General features: G+C 37.9%; 1 protein-coding gene across 1 annotated transcript; it reads right to left on the minus strand.

The window, feature by feature from the left end:
• Nucleotides 1-1,004: 1,004 nt before the first annotated feature.
• On the minus strand, nucleotides 1,005-19,221 carry acana (aggrecan a). The gene is given in 21 exon segments (XM_051115372.1): nucleotides 1,005-3,143; nucleotides 4,378-4,560; nucleotides 4,635-4,779; nucleotides 4,864-4,946; nucleotides 5,033-5,191; nucleotides 6,940-7,053; nucleotides 7,789-7,902; nucleotides 8,524-9,814; nucleotides 9,816-10,408; nucleotides 11,350-11,448; nucleotides 11,562-11,660; nucleotides 11,793-12,086; nucleotides 12,272-12,399; nucleotides 12,933-13,107; nucleotides 13,246-13,557; nucleotides 13,702-13,995; nucleotides 14,080-14,207; nucleotides 15,021-15,195; nucleotides 15,285-15,668; nucleotides 15,749-15,831; nucleotides 18,940-19,221. Coding segments are annotated over 20 exon segments (4,929 nt in total). The 5' UTR covers nucleotides 15,825-15,831; nucleotides 18,940-19,221; the 3' UTR covers nucleotides 1,005-3,060.
• Between the last annotated feature and the right edge of the window lie 227 nt (nucleotides 19,222-19,448).

Below are 19,448 nucleotides of genomic sequence, written 5' to 3' on the forward strand. Positions count from 1 at the left end.
CTTACATGCGGATTAAATCGAAGCAGAAATTCAGTGTGCTTTGTCCAAAATAAGAAAGTGTGTGAGTCTAGGTGATTAGTCTTGTAATCTTGTAAAAACCTGACAGAAATGGGAGCACAGCTTCAGTAGTATTATGAAAAGAATTTAAATAAATGTATTTTTAGTTAGTATATTATATTGTTTAACGCACGTGACATAAATGTGACACCGGACCACAAAACCAGTCAAAAGGGTCAATTTTTGAAGCAGAGATTTAAACATCATCTAAAAGTTGAATAAATAAGCTTTCCATTGATGTATGGTTTATTAGGACACTATTTGGTCGAGATACAACTATTTGAAAAACTGGAATCTGAAGGTGCAAAAAAAAAAAAAAAAGGGAAAATACTGAGAAAATCAATACTGAGAAAATATACCAAGTTTTGGTATATTTACAGTAGGAAATTTACAAATATCTTCATGGAACATGATCTTTACTTAATATCCTAATGATTTTTGGCATAAATGAAAAATCGATCATTTTGACCCATACCATGTATTGCTGGCTATTGCGACAAATATACCCGTGCTACTCAAGACTGGTTTTGTGGTCCAGGGTCACAAATCATTTGTACATTTTAATGTGAAGTGCTGATTTCCATATGTAAATGATTTATTCTGCCATTTGTTAAAAACACAGATCTACCAGAGAAAATGTCATGCTTTAAACCAACCAGAAGATGGCAGTAGGCATTAGCCTCCACACTTCAGCCTCTACAACAAGGCTCTCTAGGCGACATGGGAGAAACAGGTTAGGGCATCACAAACAGCCTAAAAAGGGGTCCTTTCAGTCACAGGGAAGTTCATTCCTTCCACTCAACCCAATTGGGCAAACATTATCTGTTTTAAAATACATTTCTAGACTAGGCTGGGTGAGGTAAAAACTGTTTCCTTTCCATTACCTGTACATTGTAAATAACCTCTCTGAGTACTTGCTTCATTCCAACACACAAATCAGTCCTGTATTAAACATGACGTATGGAATGTTTTAATGGCACGTTGTTGCATTTGCTGTAATACAGTTATTCAAAAACAAAGTTCATCTGAAGACATTCCTGGAAAAATTTCAATTCTCCTACTTTAGAAGACAACAGATTATCACAACGACAGTATCGTCTCATATTTTCCCACGTTTTCACTGCTGACTCTGGACACTCATACATCTCAATTAAAGAAATGATAGGGTTTCTATGCCATAGAGTATCAAACTGCTTGCAATTCATGAGAAAAAAAATGCTTTTCAAGAACGTTTGTGCATCTTCTGCAGTTCATGCTGCATTCGTCATTTCAGCTGTATCAGATGAAAATAAAGCTATGCTGTATAAAAGAGAGCTCCCGCTGCCTTTGGGAGAAAAGAGGCACAGCCTCTTGTACTAAGTAAGCAGTCTCATCACAGAAACAGGCAAAATGTAAAATATTCACAAGGCACTTGTCATTAACAGTTCTATCTGAACTACTGGTATAAAATAAAAGCTGTTAGCTGATCCAGGGTCATTCTTGTCCCCATGTAGTACTATGCCCTGCACAGTCTTGGGCGACAGGTAACAACTAACAAACAAGTACATTTTCATTGTTGGGTTTACATTCATAATCTGACTGGATTTGGCCATCTCTGTCTGATGTTTGTTTAAAGAAACAGTTCACTTAAAAAAGAAATTCGCTCACTTCCAGGCCATCTGAGATGTAGATTTGTAGAAACTGTATCACTTGCTCACCAATAGATCCTTTGCAGTGAATGGGTGCCGTCAGAATGAGAGTTCAAACAGCTGTTAAAAACTTAACAATAATTCACACAGCTCAAGAACATCTTGTGAAGTGAAAAGCGGTGTATTCGTAATAACAAAACCATCTTTAAGGTCTTTTTAAGTCCTCAATCCATCATTGTGTCTGAATCAGGAGAGAAATATGCACAGATCAAGCACTGCTTATAAGCGAAAGCAGTCCAAAACAGTTATAAATAAACTAATTGGTGGATTTTAATATGAAAAGACAACAGGTAGTGGATTATAGACTGGTATTGTGGCTAGACGCATATCTTTAAAGTTAAAACCTCTTAATAATGGATTTGTTTCTTACGAATACACAGCTTTTCACTTCACAAAACATTAATTGATGGACTGGAGTCGTGTCTGTGGATTATTGTCATGTTTTTATCAGCAGTTTGGACTCTCAATCTGACGGCACCCATTCACTGCAATGGTAAATTTATCCAAATCTGTTCTGATGAAGAAACAAACTCATGTACATCTTGAACGGCTGAAGGGTTAGGACATTTTCAGCAATTTTTCGTTTTTGAGTGAGCTCTTCCTTTAATTATATATGGCTTTTGTGAGGAAATAGACAGACACACCCAGTCAAAGATGGATGTACTATGCGTTATGCTGTGAGAAATCAATAAATAGATCTCATTTCACATTATGTTGTTCAACTCAGACATAACAAATTAATGACATCCTTGTGCAAGTTGCTTTCTTAATCTGTCTGGTTAGGTATTAGAAATAAATAAGATTTTTTGTAAACGTCTTTTATGGCTATAAACGTTTCTAGGTTTACATCTCCTCTCCATGAACTAGATGAAAATAATACTTCACATTTCATCACATCATTTACGTTGTGCATGTACCTACAGTTTGGCTTGCTGGCAGAGAAAGACAAAAACGTTTTTGTGTCCTTCACAGAGGAAAAACTTTAGGTACATCTAGCTCTTCGCTCCGTAACTTTTAACATAAAACACTAGCTGGTTTAAAAGGAAAACCTTCTGCAAATATTTACAGACATCTTTAAGAATGCTGCTGGTCTTTGATCTTTTGGTCTCTGATCTTTCGCTGCAGGGATGAGATGAATCACTGCATCATGGCTGATGGCCAGTTACTGATGTATAAGGGGCAGCAATATACAAGATGGGCACTTATCTTGAAAATTACACTTTTTAATCACAAATGCTTCTTAATTCAGTGTCTTGGAAAATAAATATAAAACTCGTACTGATTTAAAAACAAATCTCTAGCGCTTCAGATCTCCTTAGAGATGCTTCTCTGATGTTGTTGTACTAGGTTTATGAGAGTGATGAACAGGAGATTCCTTATGCAGTCCAGATTTGAACTCTAGAAAAAAAAAAGAAAAAAAAAATCATGTCAGTACCTTTTACATAGTAGTGTATGAAATACATGTTTAAAACATATACAAAGAAATCTTATATAATTGAAATATGACATCATATATATTAAAATGTTTGGGATCAGTACTTTTTTTAGAAATAAGTTTTATATTTTTTAGAAATAGATATTTTATAAAATTTTACAGATATTTTATAGAAATATTTTTAGAAATATATTTTAATATGTTGCTATCCATGACACATTAAAATTGATCACAAGCGACAGAAAGATTTGTAATGTTTTTTAATAAATTCTCTTATGCTTATCAAGGCTGCATTTACTTTATCAAAAATACAGACAACACAGTAATATCATTAAATATTATTACAGTGTAAAATAATGGTTTTCTATTTTAATATATTTAAAAATATAATTTATTCATACGATGCAAAGCTGAATTTTCATCAGCTGTTACTCCAGTCTTCAGTGTCACATGTTCCTTCAGAAATCATTCTAATATGCTGATTTATTAATTTTAATCCTTTCAGGATTCTTTGATGAATAAAAAGTTAAAAAGAACATTTATTCATTCAAAATAAAAAATCTTTTTAAAATATTTTTTACAAGTCTTTGCTATCACTTTTTATCAGCTTAACACATCCTTGCTGAATTAAAGTTTTTTTTTGTTTGTTTTTTTTTTTCAAAAAAAGAGAATAAAAATTTACCGATCGCAAACTTTTAAATGGTTGTTTATATTGTTATAAACATTCAGTTTTAAATAAACGCTGTTCTTTTGAACTTCTGACTTCAGAATCCTGAAAAAAGTATCACAGTTTCCAAATAAATACTAAGCTGCACAACTGTTTCCAACACTGATAATAAATCAGCATATTATAATGATTTCTAAAGGATCACGTGACTCTGAAGACTGGAAAATCATTGCTGAAAACTCAGCTTTGCATCACAGGAATAAATTACAGTTCTAAATATATTCACATAGAAAACAGTTATTTTACATTGAAAAAATATTTCATGATATTAGAGTTTTTTTCTGGATTTTTGATCAAATAAATGCAGCCTTGATGAGCATAAGAAACTTTAAAAAACATAAAACGTATTTTACCAATCCCAAACTTTTGAACGACAGTGTATATGAAAATAGAAAGCAGTTGTTTCAAATACTGTATAATTACTGTAAAGGTGTAATGCTATTGTTTTTGGTAATGCTTGAGTAGCTTACTGGCTATGCACTGCACTTGCGGCTTCTCCCACTGTCCATCTGGCATGCAGCGGATCACAGGTTGGTGGCGCTGTGTGAAGTTTTCACTGCACTGGTATCTGACTATCGAATTCACTAGGTAACGATCTTTCTTGTTTCCAAACATCCTGGCATTCTCCACTTTAGGAGGCTGGTCGCATGTCACTGAAAAAGGGGGAAGTCAAATTGAAACCGAATCACTAGTGAAGACATTTGTTTGTGTTTGGTGGTGTACATACCTGGACCTGTTTTGCATGTGAAAGGCAAGTGGTAGTTGCAGGGCACGTCATTCCATTGGCCATTTTCATGCCAGATCATTACAACACAGTCTTCACCAGAGTTAAAATAATTGTCGGGTTGGTTAGGCCTCCAGTTCTCATATTGCTAAGGATAGGAAAAGAAAAATCAAGCATTGTATTGTATCTCAATCAAATAGCTTTTCAGCTTCTCAGCAAGGGTCAAGCCTACCAGCGGAGTCCCATCTGACCAGCGGAAGTCATTTTCCACCGTTTTATCATTCAGTCCAATCCACTGATAGTCCTGTGCGTATGCTGTTACAAAAGGGCAATTGTTTGTAATCAGAAAAACAACACAGATACCTAAAAGCTTAAATACATGTACAAAGACACACACTCACAGTTAATGAAGGCTTGCTCCTCCGGAGTGATAATGCTCACCAGGTGAGCGTTTAAGTTTCGACAGTGCTGCTCCGCATCAAGCCAGGTCTCTCTCGCCGAGAAATGCAAGTAGCAGTTGCCCTGAAACTTAGACCAGCCCTCCTCACAGCTGTGCACATCTGAAGCAACATCACATGGCATATTTACCATAGGTTCACCAAATATCCTCTTAGACCTTTATCGCAAGATGTATTTAAGGTACAAGATGAGGCTTAAAGGGTTAGTTCACCCCAAAATGAAAAAATTGCCTTCATTTACTTATCCTAAACCTGTAAGTTTTTGTTCACTGAAACACAAAGAGAGAGTTGTGTCCATACCATCAAACTAAACTAAACCAAGTCTTCTGAAGAGACACAATTGCTTTGTTTGATGAACAGATTTAGTTTAATGACTGTATGATTTTGAGATCCATCTTTTCACAATGAGGACAACTGAGGGACTCATATGCAACTATTACAGAAGGTTTAAACGCTTACTGATGGGCCAAAATGAAAAAAACAACAACAATGCATTAAGAGCCGGGGGGTGAAAACTTTTGAAATTTGAAGATCAAGGTAAATGTAACTTATTTTGTCTTCTGGGAAGTAACTTCTGTAGCTTCTGAAGGACAGTACTAAATGAAAAAAATAGGATATTTAGGCAAAATAAGAAAAATGTACACATTCTCATTTCGTCCCTGGCTCTTAATGCATAATTTTTCCTTCTGAAGCATCAGTAAGCATTTGAACCTTTTGTAATAGTTGCATATGAGTCTCTCAGTTGTCCTCAGTGTGAAAAGATGGATCTCAAAATCATACAGTCGTTGAAAAGAGTTAAAATTCACAAAAATGCTAAAAAAAACAAAGAATCTGTGGGACCTGAAAGACTTTTCTGAAGTCAGCGGGTAGTTGAACTGTTCAGGGCAAACAAGGTACTCATGAACAACACAGTATTAAGAATTTGAACAGGGTCATTTTTATACATTCAACTATTGTTTTCTCTTGTGGACTATATTTAAATATCTTTTATGTGAAATATCTTATTAAGGTCAGTACTAAATAAAAAATTACATGCATTTTGGTAAAATAATTAACTTTTTGCAGAATCTGCAAGGTGTATTTAAACTTTTGACTTCAACTGTATAAATACTGTGTAAATACTTATCAACAGAAGCTCAACCTTCACAGAATTCTCTCAGATTTCATTAAAAATATGTTAATTTGTGTTTCAAAGATGAACAAAAATCTTATGGGATTAGGACAAGATGAGGGTGAGTAAATGATGATAGTTCATTTTTGGGTGAACTATCCCTTTAATACTTGCTGTACATGCAAATGAGAAACAAATGTCAAACATGTAATGGAATGTGCTGAGGGATTCGGATAAAGTCACTTTATCTTTCAGTGTTTAAAACCAGTGTTTTAAATAAGCGACAGATGCCTTTAACATGGCATAATATCAGCTTATCAGATAAAGTGATTTTCCACAATCGTAAGTACTCCAGAAGACTGACGATTAAATTCCATATATCAAGCCAAGAGAAACATCCAGCTGAAAATGAACTAATGAGATATTTCTAGTTGCTGCTCAGATGGAAAATATGAACTGGACACTTTCTGTTTACCTTAGGACCTTCCTGTCTGAGTTACTAAAAGGGTTGTAGTTTCTTGCTATATTTTACAGTACCTGCAATTGCATCACTGATGTTTAACGGCAACAGATTTCCATAAATGGACAGGCAAACCTCACTCACCAATCCCTACTTGACACACAAATACGCCCTGTTTCCAGGACTTTCATTCCACTACAGCAACATCTAGAGTTGTGTGTCACCTTTAAGGTTGTTTTTGAAAGACCGTTAGTAGAATTAGCTGAAGCAGCCTCATACCAATCTCACAGCGGTCTCCTTCGTAGCTGGGCAGACATAAGCATTTGAAACTGTCCTCCACCTCCACACAGGTGGCTCCATTGGCGCAAGGATTTGAATGGCAAACATCAACCTCTGCAAATAAAGGTTTAGCGATTAAAGCCAACTACTATGAAGAAGCCCTAAGGAAGGCCAAGCTTAGCAGAGAGCATCATTGAATCAGAACTCTTGGAGTTGCTTCTAAACAAATCTCTTGAATAATTATACCATCAATATTCTGACAAGCTGAAAAGCTGAATTGTGGTAAATTGAAGGAGAGATCAGAGTCAGTTGTAGTTACCGTAAGAGGGCTGACCTGGGATCTGTTTTTGTGCCTCTCGTGAGGTGAGGAGAGCAGATCAGCACTCTTACAGTCCCAGAAACAGAAGCAGAATTTTAGAGTTCAGATTCATATGAAGATGGACGAGAAGTATAAGCATGTACCAGGTGTTAGCAGGCGTGCTGATTAAACCAGACTGCAGCAAAGGCACAGCTGAGCAAAAACAACACAGGTGAACAGTCACTGAAAAGACATCTGGACACAAGAGCTGAGTAAGTACTTAACCACACACACATGCCACATAACCTGTAAAATGGACTGTGAGGACATGAATCAGGCAAGAGCAAACTGAACAGAAGTTAATTCACAAAACGGAGGCACTTAGAGACAATCATCTGATTCATCTGAACACAAATATCAGCCTGAAAAAAACAATAGCTGTTAAAGACAAACGGGACGGCTGTTCGAAATAAAAATGTTTATGTCCAAAATAAAAGTAACCGTAATTTACGTGACGGATTCAATAGCTGAGTCAATTCGGTCCGACTCACCAAACTGGCACTTGTCTCCATGCAGTCCAGGTGGGCACTGACAAATGCCTACCCCATCCTTCACCGAACACACCCCAGCTCCACACGGGTTTGGTTCACATGGGTCAAGAGAAGCTATGAAAAGAGCAACAAATGATGAAAAAAACATGATGAAAAGGAGCAGTTTTGTCTCAAGCAGTGAGAAGAAATAGATTTCCATATTATGATGCACTAAAGAACTAGCCATTATTTTTAAGGTAAACATTTGAGGATTTTCCTCTATATAGAGAACTTCAATGGTGGCCAATGGGTTGAAAGTCTAAATTGCAGTTTCAATGCAGCTTCAAAGAGCTCTACACGATCCCAGCCAAGAAATAAGGGTCTTGTTTTGTGCAATACTAGCATTTGTGTTTAAAAGTAAAAAAAGACCAATCTACTTTGCTACATACAATCCTTATTTCTCGGTTTGGATTGTGTAGAGGCCTTTGAAGCTGCATCGAAATTGCAATTTGGACCTTCAACTTGCTGATCCTCAATGAAGTCCGCCATATGGAGAAAAATCCTGAAATGTTTTCCTCAAAAACCTTAATTTCTTTTTGACTAAAAGACATTAACATCTTGGATGACAATGGGGTAAGTACATTTTTATTATGGAAGTGAACTAATCCTTTAATACTTGCCAGTGACAGATACTGATATGTCATGTATCTCTATTCGATATTTAGACAAATTTACACAAATTGAAAAGAATCTCACCATTCCCAACAAGTCCTTCCGTGACTGAAGGGCTCTGTAAAGATGTAGGTTCTGTGGTAGAAGACAAAGCTGCTGAAGTAACAGTGTCAGGTTTACTTGTGATCCCCTCTGGTTCTGAATAAGGCACTGGAGGTCCTGCAGCATCACTGTACAGGCCAGATGGCCCTTGAGCAGCTGAGGGAGCATCGCTGGAGTTCACTGTTGGTGTGGGGTGATCCTCAGTGACTGGGATCCATTCTTCTCCACTAGCATAGGCACTTTGGTCGTCTCCACTCCCTGAGGACAACCTGACGGTGCCACTGTACTCCACCTCCCCCCTTCCCAGCTCCATGCCTTTGATAGGCGTGTTGGATTTTTCCACCATGGCATTATTGGAGAAGACGATAATATCACCGCTAGCTGATTCCCCTGATCTTTCACTAGCATAGGCACTTTGGTCGTCTCCACTTCCTGAGGAGAACCTGTCAGTACCACTGTACTCCACCTCCCCCCTTCCTAACTCCATGCCTTGGATGGGCGTTTTGGGCATTTCCATTGCATTATTGGAGAAGAAGATGATATCACCGCTAGCTGATTCCCGTGATCTTTCTCCTGATTCAGTGGCATAGCCTCCAGATGTAAATCCACTTCTCTCACCAGACCCGAATATCAAAAGTCCGGAAACTTCCTGCTCACGAGGTTGTTCTGTGAGATCAATAGATGCCGACCCCAAAAATGTCATACCAGAAAACTCCGAACCACTCCCAGAGCCACTGTGGACACCACTAACTCCAGATATATCACCACTCATCCCAGAGGTATCACCACTCATCCCAGAGATATCACCGCTTATTTCAAGGATATCACCACTCATCCCAGAGATATCACCACTCATCCCAGACCCTGAGATATGTCCTGATCCGCTGAACTCCACATGGCTTCCACCCAGCTCTTGTTTTGTTAAATGTGGAACAGTAGACGCCTTCACCCAGGGGCTATCCACCATGATGACATCACTGCCATCAATGAATGAAATGCCACTAGATCCTCCAGAGGGAAAAATTCCTGATGCGGAACCACTGAATCCTGAGGACTCCTCACTGGAACCTGATCCTGAGGAGATGCCAGAAAGGTCTCCACTCTCGTCGCTTTCTCCTGAGCTGCTGGAAAAGTCTGAGGTAGATCCACTCTCTTCAGAGCTATACCCTGATCCACTCCCTGATCCCGATCCAGAGGTGTCCATTCCGAAGAGGCCTGAACCTTGACCAAAGGGGAAGGTGAGGATCTGTGTGCCTGCCTCCTGGGGTCGTCCTTGAAGCTGATTCAAATTCTGATAAAACAGAGACACTTCCTGAAAAGGTCACTTGGATATCTAAGCCACTGCCAGATCCTGAAGAGCCTCCAGACCCGCTTGGCAGATCCCTGCTCTCACTGGCCCCAGAGTAGTCTCCACTTGACAAAAATGATCCACTCTGCTGATCCCCGCTCCCACTGCCCAACAGACTGTCAGTGCCACTGGCTCCAGAAAAGTCTCCACTTGAAAAAGACCCACTCGGCTGATCCCCACTTCCACTGCTTGACAGATCATCTGTGCCACTGGCACCAGAAGAGTCTCCACTTGAAACAGGTGACCCACTCAGCTGATCCCCGCTTCCACTGAATGACAGTTCATCTGTGCCACTGGCCCCAGAAGAGTCTCCACTTGAAACAGGTGATCCACTTGGCTGATCCCCACTTCCACTGCTTGACAGATCATCGGTGCCACTAGCCCCAGAAGTTTCTCCACTTGAAACAGGTGATCCACTCGGCTGATCCCCACTCCCACTCAACAGATCATCAGTGCCACTAGCTCCAGATGTGCCAGATCCAGTAGGTTCCATAGGGCTAGCAGTAGGAGTAGTTCCTTCTGAGGATACACAGACACACACAGAATCTAAGGTACTGCACTAAAGTTAACTCTCATCACGCATTAAATACATTAAGGGCCAGATTTACTAAACAGGGCAAATCAGTGTTAGAGTGCAATTCCAGAAAAGTGCCGATGGGAGGGAAAAATTCTGCGTGTGATTTACTGACAATGCGCATATTAAGGAACACAGACGCAGACAGATAATTTCCATAATGACCAGCACAATCTACCAAGAGCAGCGGAAATTACCGCCTAATTTAAGACATGCTTTTTTTGGCCGTTAAGTAATGGCATAAATACCAGTAATTTGACAAGCGTAAATATAAGCAAACAGTGTTGCTTGATTCATTTTAATACTGTCCTCCCATAAATTTTGCGTCTGAAAGAGATACTCCTACAAATGCATATTCAATATGCAGCCACAAAAATAACTGTGTTCATGCCTTTTCAGCGCTAATTCTTCACTGCGCATCTTTAGTAAATCCTGACGTTACTATTTTAATGCCAAAAGATGGACATGAAATGGAAGTTACTAGTTACTAACGTTCTTCAAAATATCTTTTTTTTGTGTGTCATACAGACTTGGAATCAGATGAGGGTATCAGATGAGAGTAAATGATAAAAGAAATGTTTTCATATTTCATATTTTCACTTAAACAGTAAATGAGAGGACCCCTGCAGATCCTTATCAATTGTGTTTCAAGGTCAATAAGTGTTCACTGATCAGACAATTTGACTTTTATTTCACTTTTTATCGTAAGGCAACACTAATTTAGGTTGTAAAATGTCACAGGATGTGATTCCTCAAAACCTAATCATATGCATGAATTTATTTTTAAAACAATTATTTAGAGACATAATTTATGTATGATTTGTGCATATTTCTTTATTTTTTTGGTCACCGACTTATTTACGTATTCTGAGATACAATATATTACCAGGTTTGAGAAGAGCAGGGAGCGATGTCACGCTCACTATATTTTCCTCCGTCACTGTCATATTCGGTTCACTTTCATTCAGAGACTGATCCAGATCCACTATATATAAAAAAGACAAATATGTAAAGAATAACACATGTTGTGTAAACACTCAACAGACTTAATGTTGTACATTTTAAACAATTTACAATTTATTCTGAAATACAATATACCAGGTTTGAGAAGAGAAGGGAGCGATGTCACGCTCATTATCTCTTCCTCTGTCACCGTCATATTTGGTTCACTTTCATTCAGAGACAGATCCAGACCCACTATAAATATAAAAATGACAAACATGTAAAGAATAATGTATGTTATATTAACACTTAACAGAATCAATGCTTTACATTTAAAAACATCTACAATTTATGGTCTGTATTTAACTATACTGTAGATGTACTTACCCTTGATGCAGTATGCATCAAATTTAGAGTGCAGGTCAGGAGAGCCAGTCTGGTTAGGAAACTTGTAAACTGTGTGAACTCCAGCATTCCCTCCGCCACACTGCTGCCGAGGCTTATTGATGGAGTAACGTACAGTGCGGTCAAGAAGCCAGCCAGCACGGCACTTATCAAAGCCTCGCTTCCAAGCGGCATACAGGTCTCCTGTAGAAGCCAAAGAGGCATTCTTGCCCTGGCAGTAAGCCACTGCCTCATCATAAGTGAATCCCTCAAATGAACTTCCATGGAAAACTTCCCCTGAAAATGTGAACATTCACTTTAAAACTCAAGCTACACAGCATGATTCAGAGAGTAATTCTGTATCCCACAAGAGAATCTAGCTTTTTAAAATTTTGCTTTGTTTCAGTCTCAGGTCATTTATACTTATATACCTACCCACTGTCCACATAACAACTTTTATATTTTCATGTACACTCTCTTACCCCGTAATTTATCCACATAGCAGTATACATCATAGCGTTCATCGGTGGAACGCAGTCCATAAGATCTCACACCAGGAACATGCTCCAAATCACCAGAGCATTTCTCACGTGGAGACACAATGGGATATCTGCATAACCAACATTTACACACATTTGTAAATATATATTCTTACAGTATGAGGCAGATCATTCTAGAATTGCCATCAACCCTGCCATTTATACATCGTCATCATTATACATTGTTAGGATAGAACAACATTTGGCCAAGATACAACTATATGAAAATCTGGAATCTGAGGGTGCAAAAAAATCTAAATATTGAGAAAATCGCCTTTAAAGTTGTCCAAATCAGGTTCTTACCAATGCATATTACTAATCAAACGGTTTACAATAGGAAATTTACAAAATATCTTCATTGAACATGATCCTTACTTAATATCCTAATGATTTTTGGCATAAAAGAAAACTCATTTTGACCCATACAATGTATTGTTGGTTATTGCTAAAAATATTCCCATGTTACTTAAGACTTATATTTACTTAAGTAAATATAATATATAAACATTATCATTTATGAAGTAGAAATAAAACTAGACACACAAACAGTTTAAAGAAAATTGAAGAGTTTATCATAATGTTACAACACTGCAACGAATCATACCTGACAGTCTGATCTGACAGCCAACCAGCATCACAATGATGATAACCAGACTCATAGGCTGCCTGCAGTTGCCTTGCACTGGCAATGACTGCACTGATGCTTTGACATGCCAGCTGAGCCTCGACAAAGTCAAAGGCATAACGACCAGAGCTTGCACGATAATGGAAGACCATCCCTGTGGAGGGAATTAGTAATAATGACTGTCAACAGATTTATTGAACTAGCAGAGCTATAAAACTGAAACACTTAACTGAGAACAATATAACAATGCTTAACACATACTTTTTTACTGTATATTTCTATTGATACATACCTGTGGCAGACATGATAGCATCGGTTTCATTCAAACGGGAAAAATCAGACCCAAGATCAATGTCTGTAACCACCTCAGTAGAGCTGGGAGGTGGTGAAAGGGGCTGCTGGGAAATATTTAGTGCAGTATGTGGGAACTCGACACTAGTGGTCACTGAGGGTTTGTATGTTACAACTTCTCCCTTCCCTTCACTGTTTGTGGAGGTGGGATTTAAAAAGACCTGGGGGGTAACTGTGACTGTGTGCACACTCAGGACACCACTTCCAACCTCTGGGTCAAATGGAAATAAGCCGGAACCCTCCTCACCCGTTTCTAAATGAAAAAATATATGAACAATACACCTGTCAGTACCTAATTAATTTGCATCATTGAGGATTAATGGATCAATCACAAAAACAGGTGTATAGACAATCATAAATGATAAAGAAGGAATAGCGAAATAAGTGAATTTTGTACCAGAGTAGCAAAATGCATCATAGCGGGAGTCTGGGAGAGGGTAGCCAGTCTGATTGAGAAACCGATAGACGGTACGCACTCCCAGCAGGCCACCCCCACACTGCGGTCGGGCGATGTTGATGGGATAGCGGACACTCCGGTCTGCCAACCAGCCTGCATTACAAACATCCATACCACCCTTCCATGCCAGGTACAGCTGTCCTGTGGTGGCCAACTTGGCACCCAGCTTTGCACACTCAGCTTCTGCCTCCTCAAAAGTGAATTTGTTAGGGGAAGTAGTGTGGTACACTTTCCCTGTAAGACGAAACAGAATGTTTTTTTAGCATTTCAATGTTTTTCAAAGAAGGCATTTAGTTTATTGCCATCTCAAACACGTACCTGTCATTTTCTCAGCAAAGCAGTAGACATCATACGTCTCATTTACGTCTCTTACTCCGTATGTCCTCACTCCAGGAAACTCGTACTTGTCTCCATAGCACGCCTCGCGAGGATCATGAATAGGGTACCTTTTTTACAAAAACAGATATTTCCATTATATTTTCAAACAGAACTATGAAGCATTAACTAATAAAAAAGCTACAGTAAAGCTGTTCATTTTTTAACTCTAAATTACTATGCTATACAGTATATGGTAAAAAACTGTGAATTATGTGTCATTTAATGTCATTTTACTGTAAAATTTAGAATTTTTAAAAGTAAAAAACCATGACAGTATAATTTAGAGAAAAACAGTAAAAGGACATTCCCAGAAGAACCTGCATCACACATAACAATTATATTTAGTATTTATTAACATTATATTTTACATGAATTTGCTTCCTTTTATGTTATTATCAGTCATGTAAACTACAGTGTTTTGTTACATTTTCTGTTATTATTATCAACATGTGTCATATTTTTTTATAGTTCACCCAAAAATGTAAATTCCGTCATTAATTATATACATTCATATTGTTTCTAACCCATAAGACCTTCATTCATCTTCAGAACACAAATTAAGATATTTTTGATGAAATCCGAGAGCTTTCTGGCCCTCCATAGACAGCAACGCAACCGACACGTTTAAGGCACAGAAAGGTAGTAAGGACATCGTTAAAATAGTCCATGTGACATCAGTGGTTTGGCCGTAATTTTATGAAGCTCGTACTGGTGTTGTGGTACTCTTGTGAACTCACATTGAAAACTGTAGTTGTGTTGCTGTCTATGCAGGGTCAAAAAAGCTCTTGGATTTCATTAAAAATACCTTAATTTGTGGAAAAACCGAAGATGAACAAAGGTCTTATGGGTTTGGTTATTTTTTTACATAGAAGGTAACTGACCTGACGGTCTGATCTGCAAGCCAGCCAGCATCACACTGGTGAAATCCCTCATCGTACGCTGCTTGAAGTTGCTCTGGAGTAGCAATCACTGCACTGTTTTGAATACAGGCTGCCTTGGCCTTCTCAAAATTAAGGGTATATCGCGTGGTGATTGCACGATAGTGGAAAACAATACCTAAACAAAATAAGCACATGTATTTCATATTTCTGCAAGAAAAAAACACACATATACAGTCATGATGAACTATTTTCTAGTAGCAGTACCTTGAACTTGAACGTGAACGATATCATGACCGTCCTCTATCCCATGCATGACCTCACAGCGGTACACTCCCGAGTCATTGGAATGGAGCTCAGAGATCTTTATGGAAGCGTCTGTGGGTGTCATTGGGTATCCAACCATGGTGACTCTATCAAGATACCTTTTGTCAATGCTAACTACTCCTTCAGATGCCACTAAAATGTTTGTGGTCTTTTCTTTGGTGACCAGACTCCATTTGATCCGGTGAGACAGAGGGGCAATGGTGGGGGCACCAGGGTCATTGATTGTGTTGTCCAGGAAGTAGCAGGGCAGAACTAATGTGTCACCCATCAGAGGCTGGAGAGGAAGTTCATTGGGTATGCTGACACTCAGTATGCTTTCAGGCTCTGTAATGACATGTACAGGTTAAGGAGGTTTTCAAGAAGACTAACAATTTGAATATGCATTTTACACAATGAATACGCACCACTGTAAAAATAATCGAAAGACGCTGTGGCTGAGAAAACCCAGAAGCACATGCTCAGCAAAAGCAAGGACAGCATCGTTCACCTACAGGTTAAAAAGAAAGTTATTACCATCACATTTGCACATATATTCAGCGACAACTAGAATTTTCTCTTTTTACTTACAGTGGTATGCGAAAGTTTGGGAACCCCTTGCAGAATCTGTGAAAATGTTTACATATAGTCTACAAGACAAAAAATAGCTGAAATTTTTTAAATAACCCCCTTCAAATGTTTGGGAACCCTTGGATCTTAAATGAGAAGTCCACTTCCAGAACAAAGATTTACAGATAACGTGCTCACCCCCTTGTCATCCAAGATGTTCATGTGTTTCTTTCTTCAGTCATAAAGCAATTATGTTTTTTTGAGGAAAACATTTCAGCTTTTTTCTCCCCTAGCGAAACGATCGAACGAACAAATTTATATACTTTTTAATGTCAAACGCTCATCTTGTGTTACTCTGCCTGGACTGTTTTTTTTCTGGTTCATGACAGTTAGGGTACGTCAAAAAAACTCTCATCTCATGTTCTCCCTCAACTTTAAAATCGTCCTATATCGCTGTTTTACCTTTTTTGTTAAGGGTGTTTGAGCTTCTTTGCATGTTCACTTTGCAAAGACTGGTTCAGTACTTCTGCAGTGATGTAAGATGATTTTGAAATGATTTTTGGAGTTCAGCAGTTTGTATGATCTCTCTTATTTTGTTAAAATTATTCACATTTTCACAGATTCTGCAAGGGGTTTCTGAACTTTCGCATGCCAGTGTATATAATGTGCCTTGCTCATGACTTGGACCAAATGGACAAAATGTGGATTTCATAACAAAAGTTTGGTAAAATAAGAGGCTTTTGAGAGAGAAAAACCAACATGTAATTTTCCGTTCCCAAATTTACCACAGGAACAGTACAGTTTTCATGCCAGTATAAGCTGGTCATATCTGTACCGGGCGGTTTGGGAATTAACTTACCATTAATTACTCAATGTCTGCCATGCATGGATAGAGAGAGATGTGCTGTTCACTGAGTTTTTGGGGGAAAGAGCTTAAAAGGTTTGCTGTTACTTGACAAACATACAACATTTATAAATCTCTGCCAGTGTTGGCCAGCTTTAAGGAGTGACGCTATATTTATTTGACTTGCTGCAAAGCATTCAACAGTGCTTCCTTTACAGACTTATCTACACATACTGCTAGGGCAGAAAGCCACTTATTCATAGCTAGTTAAACTAGAGCTTTTTATACACTATTCCATATCGAGTTTGTCCTCACCCACCACTCCTTCTAGTCCAATCCAAATCTAATCTTATAAAGCAAACAACATAAAAATATCCGAGAAAGCATGCAAACATGCCAACACTCTCTGACCTCTAAACAGGTCTTTTTTTAATGTATGAGGTCCCTAAAATTATTATAGTAAAACAAATTAGGTGAAGCTATTTAGAAATAATATGTCATTTTATATAAAGCACAGTAAAACAATTAAGCTATTTGGAAAATGTGTGCAGTGTGCAGTGTTATAGTGTTCTGGACTGTGTTTAGAGAATGCAGAAGGGAAAAGACTGATAAGATAAAATCAGATGCCAAAGTTGGTTTCATGGGAAAAAGGCTTAGTGGCTTATGTGTTGGTCTTAATTTTTTCCTTTTAAGTCCTTCTAAGCACAGTGTTTCTCCCAGTTTAAGCCTAAATGGAAATCATTCAAGATTTAGAAAACATGGAAAGATAAAAGACCGATGAAAATAATAACCACTGCGTGTATAACCAAATGTGAAATATTAGAAGCTGTTTGTGTTCTGTTTGTGTCAAACTCAGTGGACTGCATGTAAAACAGGGATTAAAAATGGCATTATTTTAATAATAAGCGTACTGTATGGTGCAGATACAACTTTGAGTTAAATGAGAGAATCACTTAATTTTGCAACAGTTAATCTCAATGTAATCCCCTCATACAGAAACAAGCTAGTGAATAATAAGTAACAATTGGACAACATGTGCCATCATGTGGATGACAAAGGGTCAACAACTAAACTAAAGTTTAAGGTCTTGCAATTATCAAGTCCAACATAATAACCCTAGTTTGTAATGCAAATTAATTACAGACAAACTAACTTGAAAAATGCTCTGATAGGACAATTAATCCTCCGTAAGTATACAGTATGAACAAACTAAGTTGTCACTATAGTGTGCAATATTTTACTATGTGCCTGATCACTTACAGTTTGTGAGCATTGTACAAAAAATAGCACATTTTGATGCATCTCATGTAATCATTTTACATAGCCAGCAATATTACAGGAGTCAACGGAAATGAAAAAGCATCTTTTGATACACATGCTGAAAATGGCTCAAGTCAGAAAGAAAAGAAAAAAATAGCTGATAAGGTGTAATTCATCTGCAATGTTACAACAGTAGCAAACGTTTGAATAACAGTAAAAGAAAAAAGTTTAAGTGGGGATCCTTGTATAGGCACAAGAACACTCTCAGGAAAAAAGGTACAAAGCTGTCACTAGAACAGTACCCAAAGGTACAAAAGGTACATCTTTGCACCTTATTTACACCCAAATGGTACTTATTAGTGCCTAAAGTGTACATTTCAGTAAAAGTAACACATTAGTAAAGGAACTGTATTGACTATGAGCTTTCTGACCTGAACAAACAGGTCTGAGTTTAGGCATTTATGACTTTAGGTTAGGAAGATTGGAAATAAAAACATCAGCATCATAACACATTAATGTAAATATAATCAGTTAATTGATATGTAAGAGCAACAAAATTATCTTCAATTCATCTCAACCTAAGTCAAAAGTATCTGTCTTATTACAAAACCACTCTGAGTAATTATCCAGAATATAAGTTACTAGATATATGTATTACGATTTTTCACATTCTTATCAACATCCTGTGACCACAATAAGCTAAAATATACGCTCCTGTAACACTGACAGACATATAAATGTCTAATATCAGCACAGTGTGAGAGAATGAGTGAATGAGTTCACAACCTTTAGCTTGAATTTTGCAATCTCACAATACTTTAACGATACTTTAACAAATAAATCTGCCCTGAACATTTGGATTCACATAATTGAGCCAGAGATGCTGTGACAGTGCTCACCTGTATAGCCAGCGAAAACACAACATAAATTCAAACTGTACATCACCTGTATGATGCAGTGTCCCTCTGAATGTCTTATAGTCCTTGATTGCAGATGTTTTCAGCTCTCTGATGGCACACGCGTCTCTCAATCCAAACCCGTAATAAAAGTGTCGAGTGTGCAGTAAAGTTCAGAGGCGCTTCTGGCAGGAGACTGAGATGCAGAAAGAAACTCTCCTCACAGGGGAAATACTTTAACCGAACAGGAGCTGGAAGGTGGGCTAGGGAATAAGAGGTGGAGTAAAGGCGCACATAAAATTTCCACGTATGATGTAATTTGTATGGCTATACACAGAGCCTCCAAAACTTTTGCGGTTAACATGCGCAAATCCTGACGATATTTATGTCGACAGTACTCTTGATCCGTTTTGAGCATAAAACATCATCGGACGGAACAACGGAACCCTTTTCCTATATTTACATGATGTAATGTTCCCTTCTGAATAATGCAACGTAATATTGCTTTAGTTCAAACACCTTCTTCAAAACCTAATTAGAATTATTTAGAATTGTATC

Source organism: Labeo rohita, chromosome 7, assembly GCF_022985175.1.
Source record: "Labeo rohita strain BAU-BD-2019 chromosome 7, IGBB_LRoh.1.0, whole genome shotgun sequence".
NCBI classification, from domain to species: domain Eukaryota; kingdom Metazoa; phylum Chordata; class Actinopteri; order Cypriniformes; family Cyprinidae; genus Labeo; species Labeo rohita.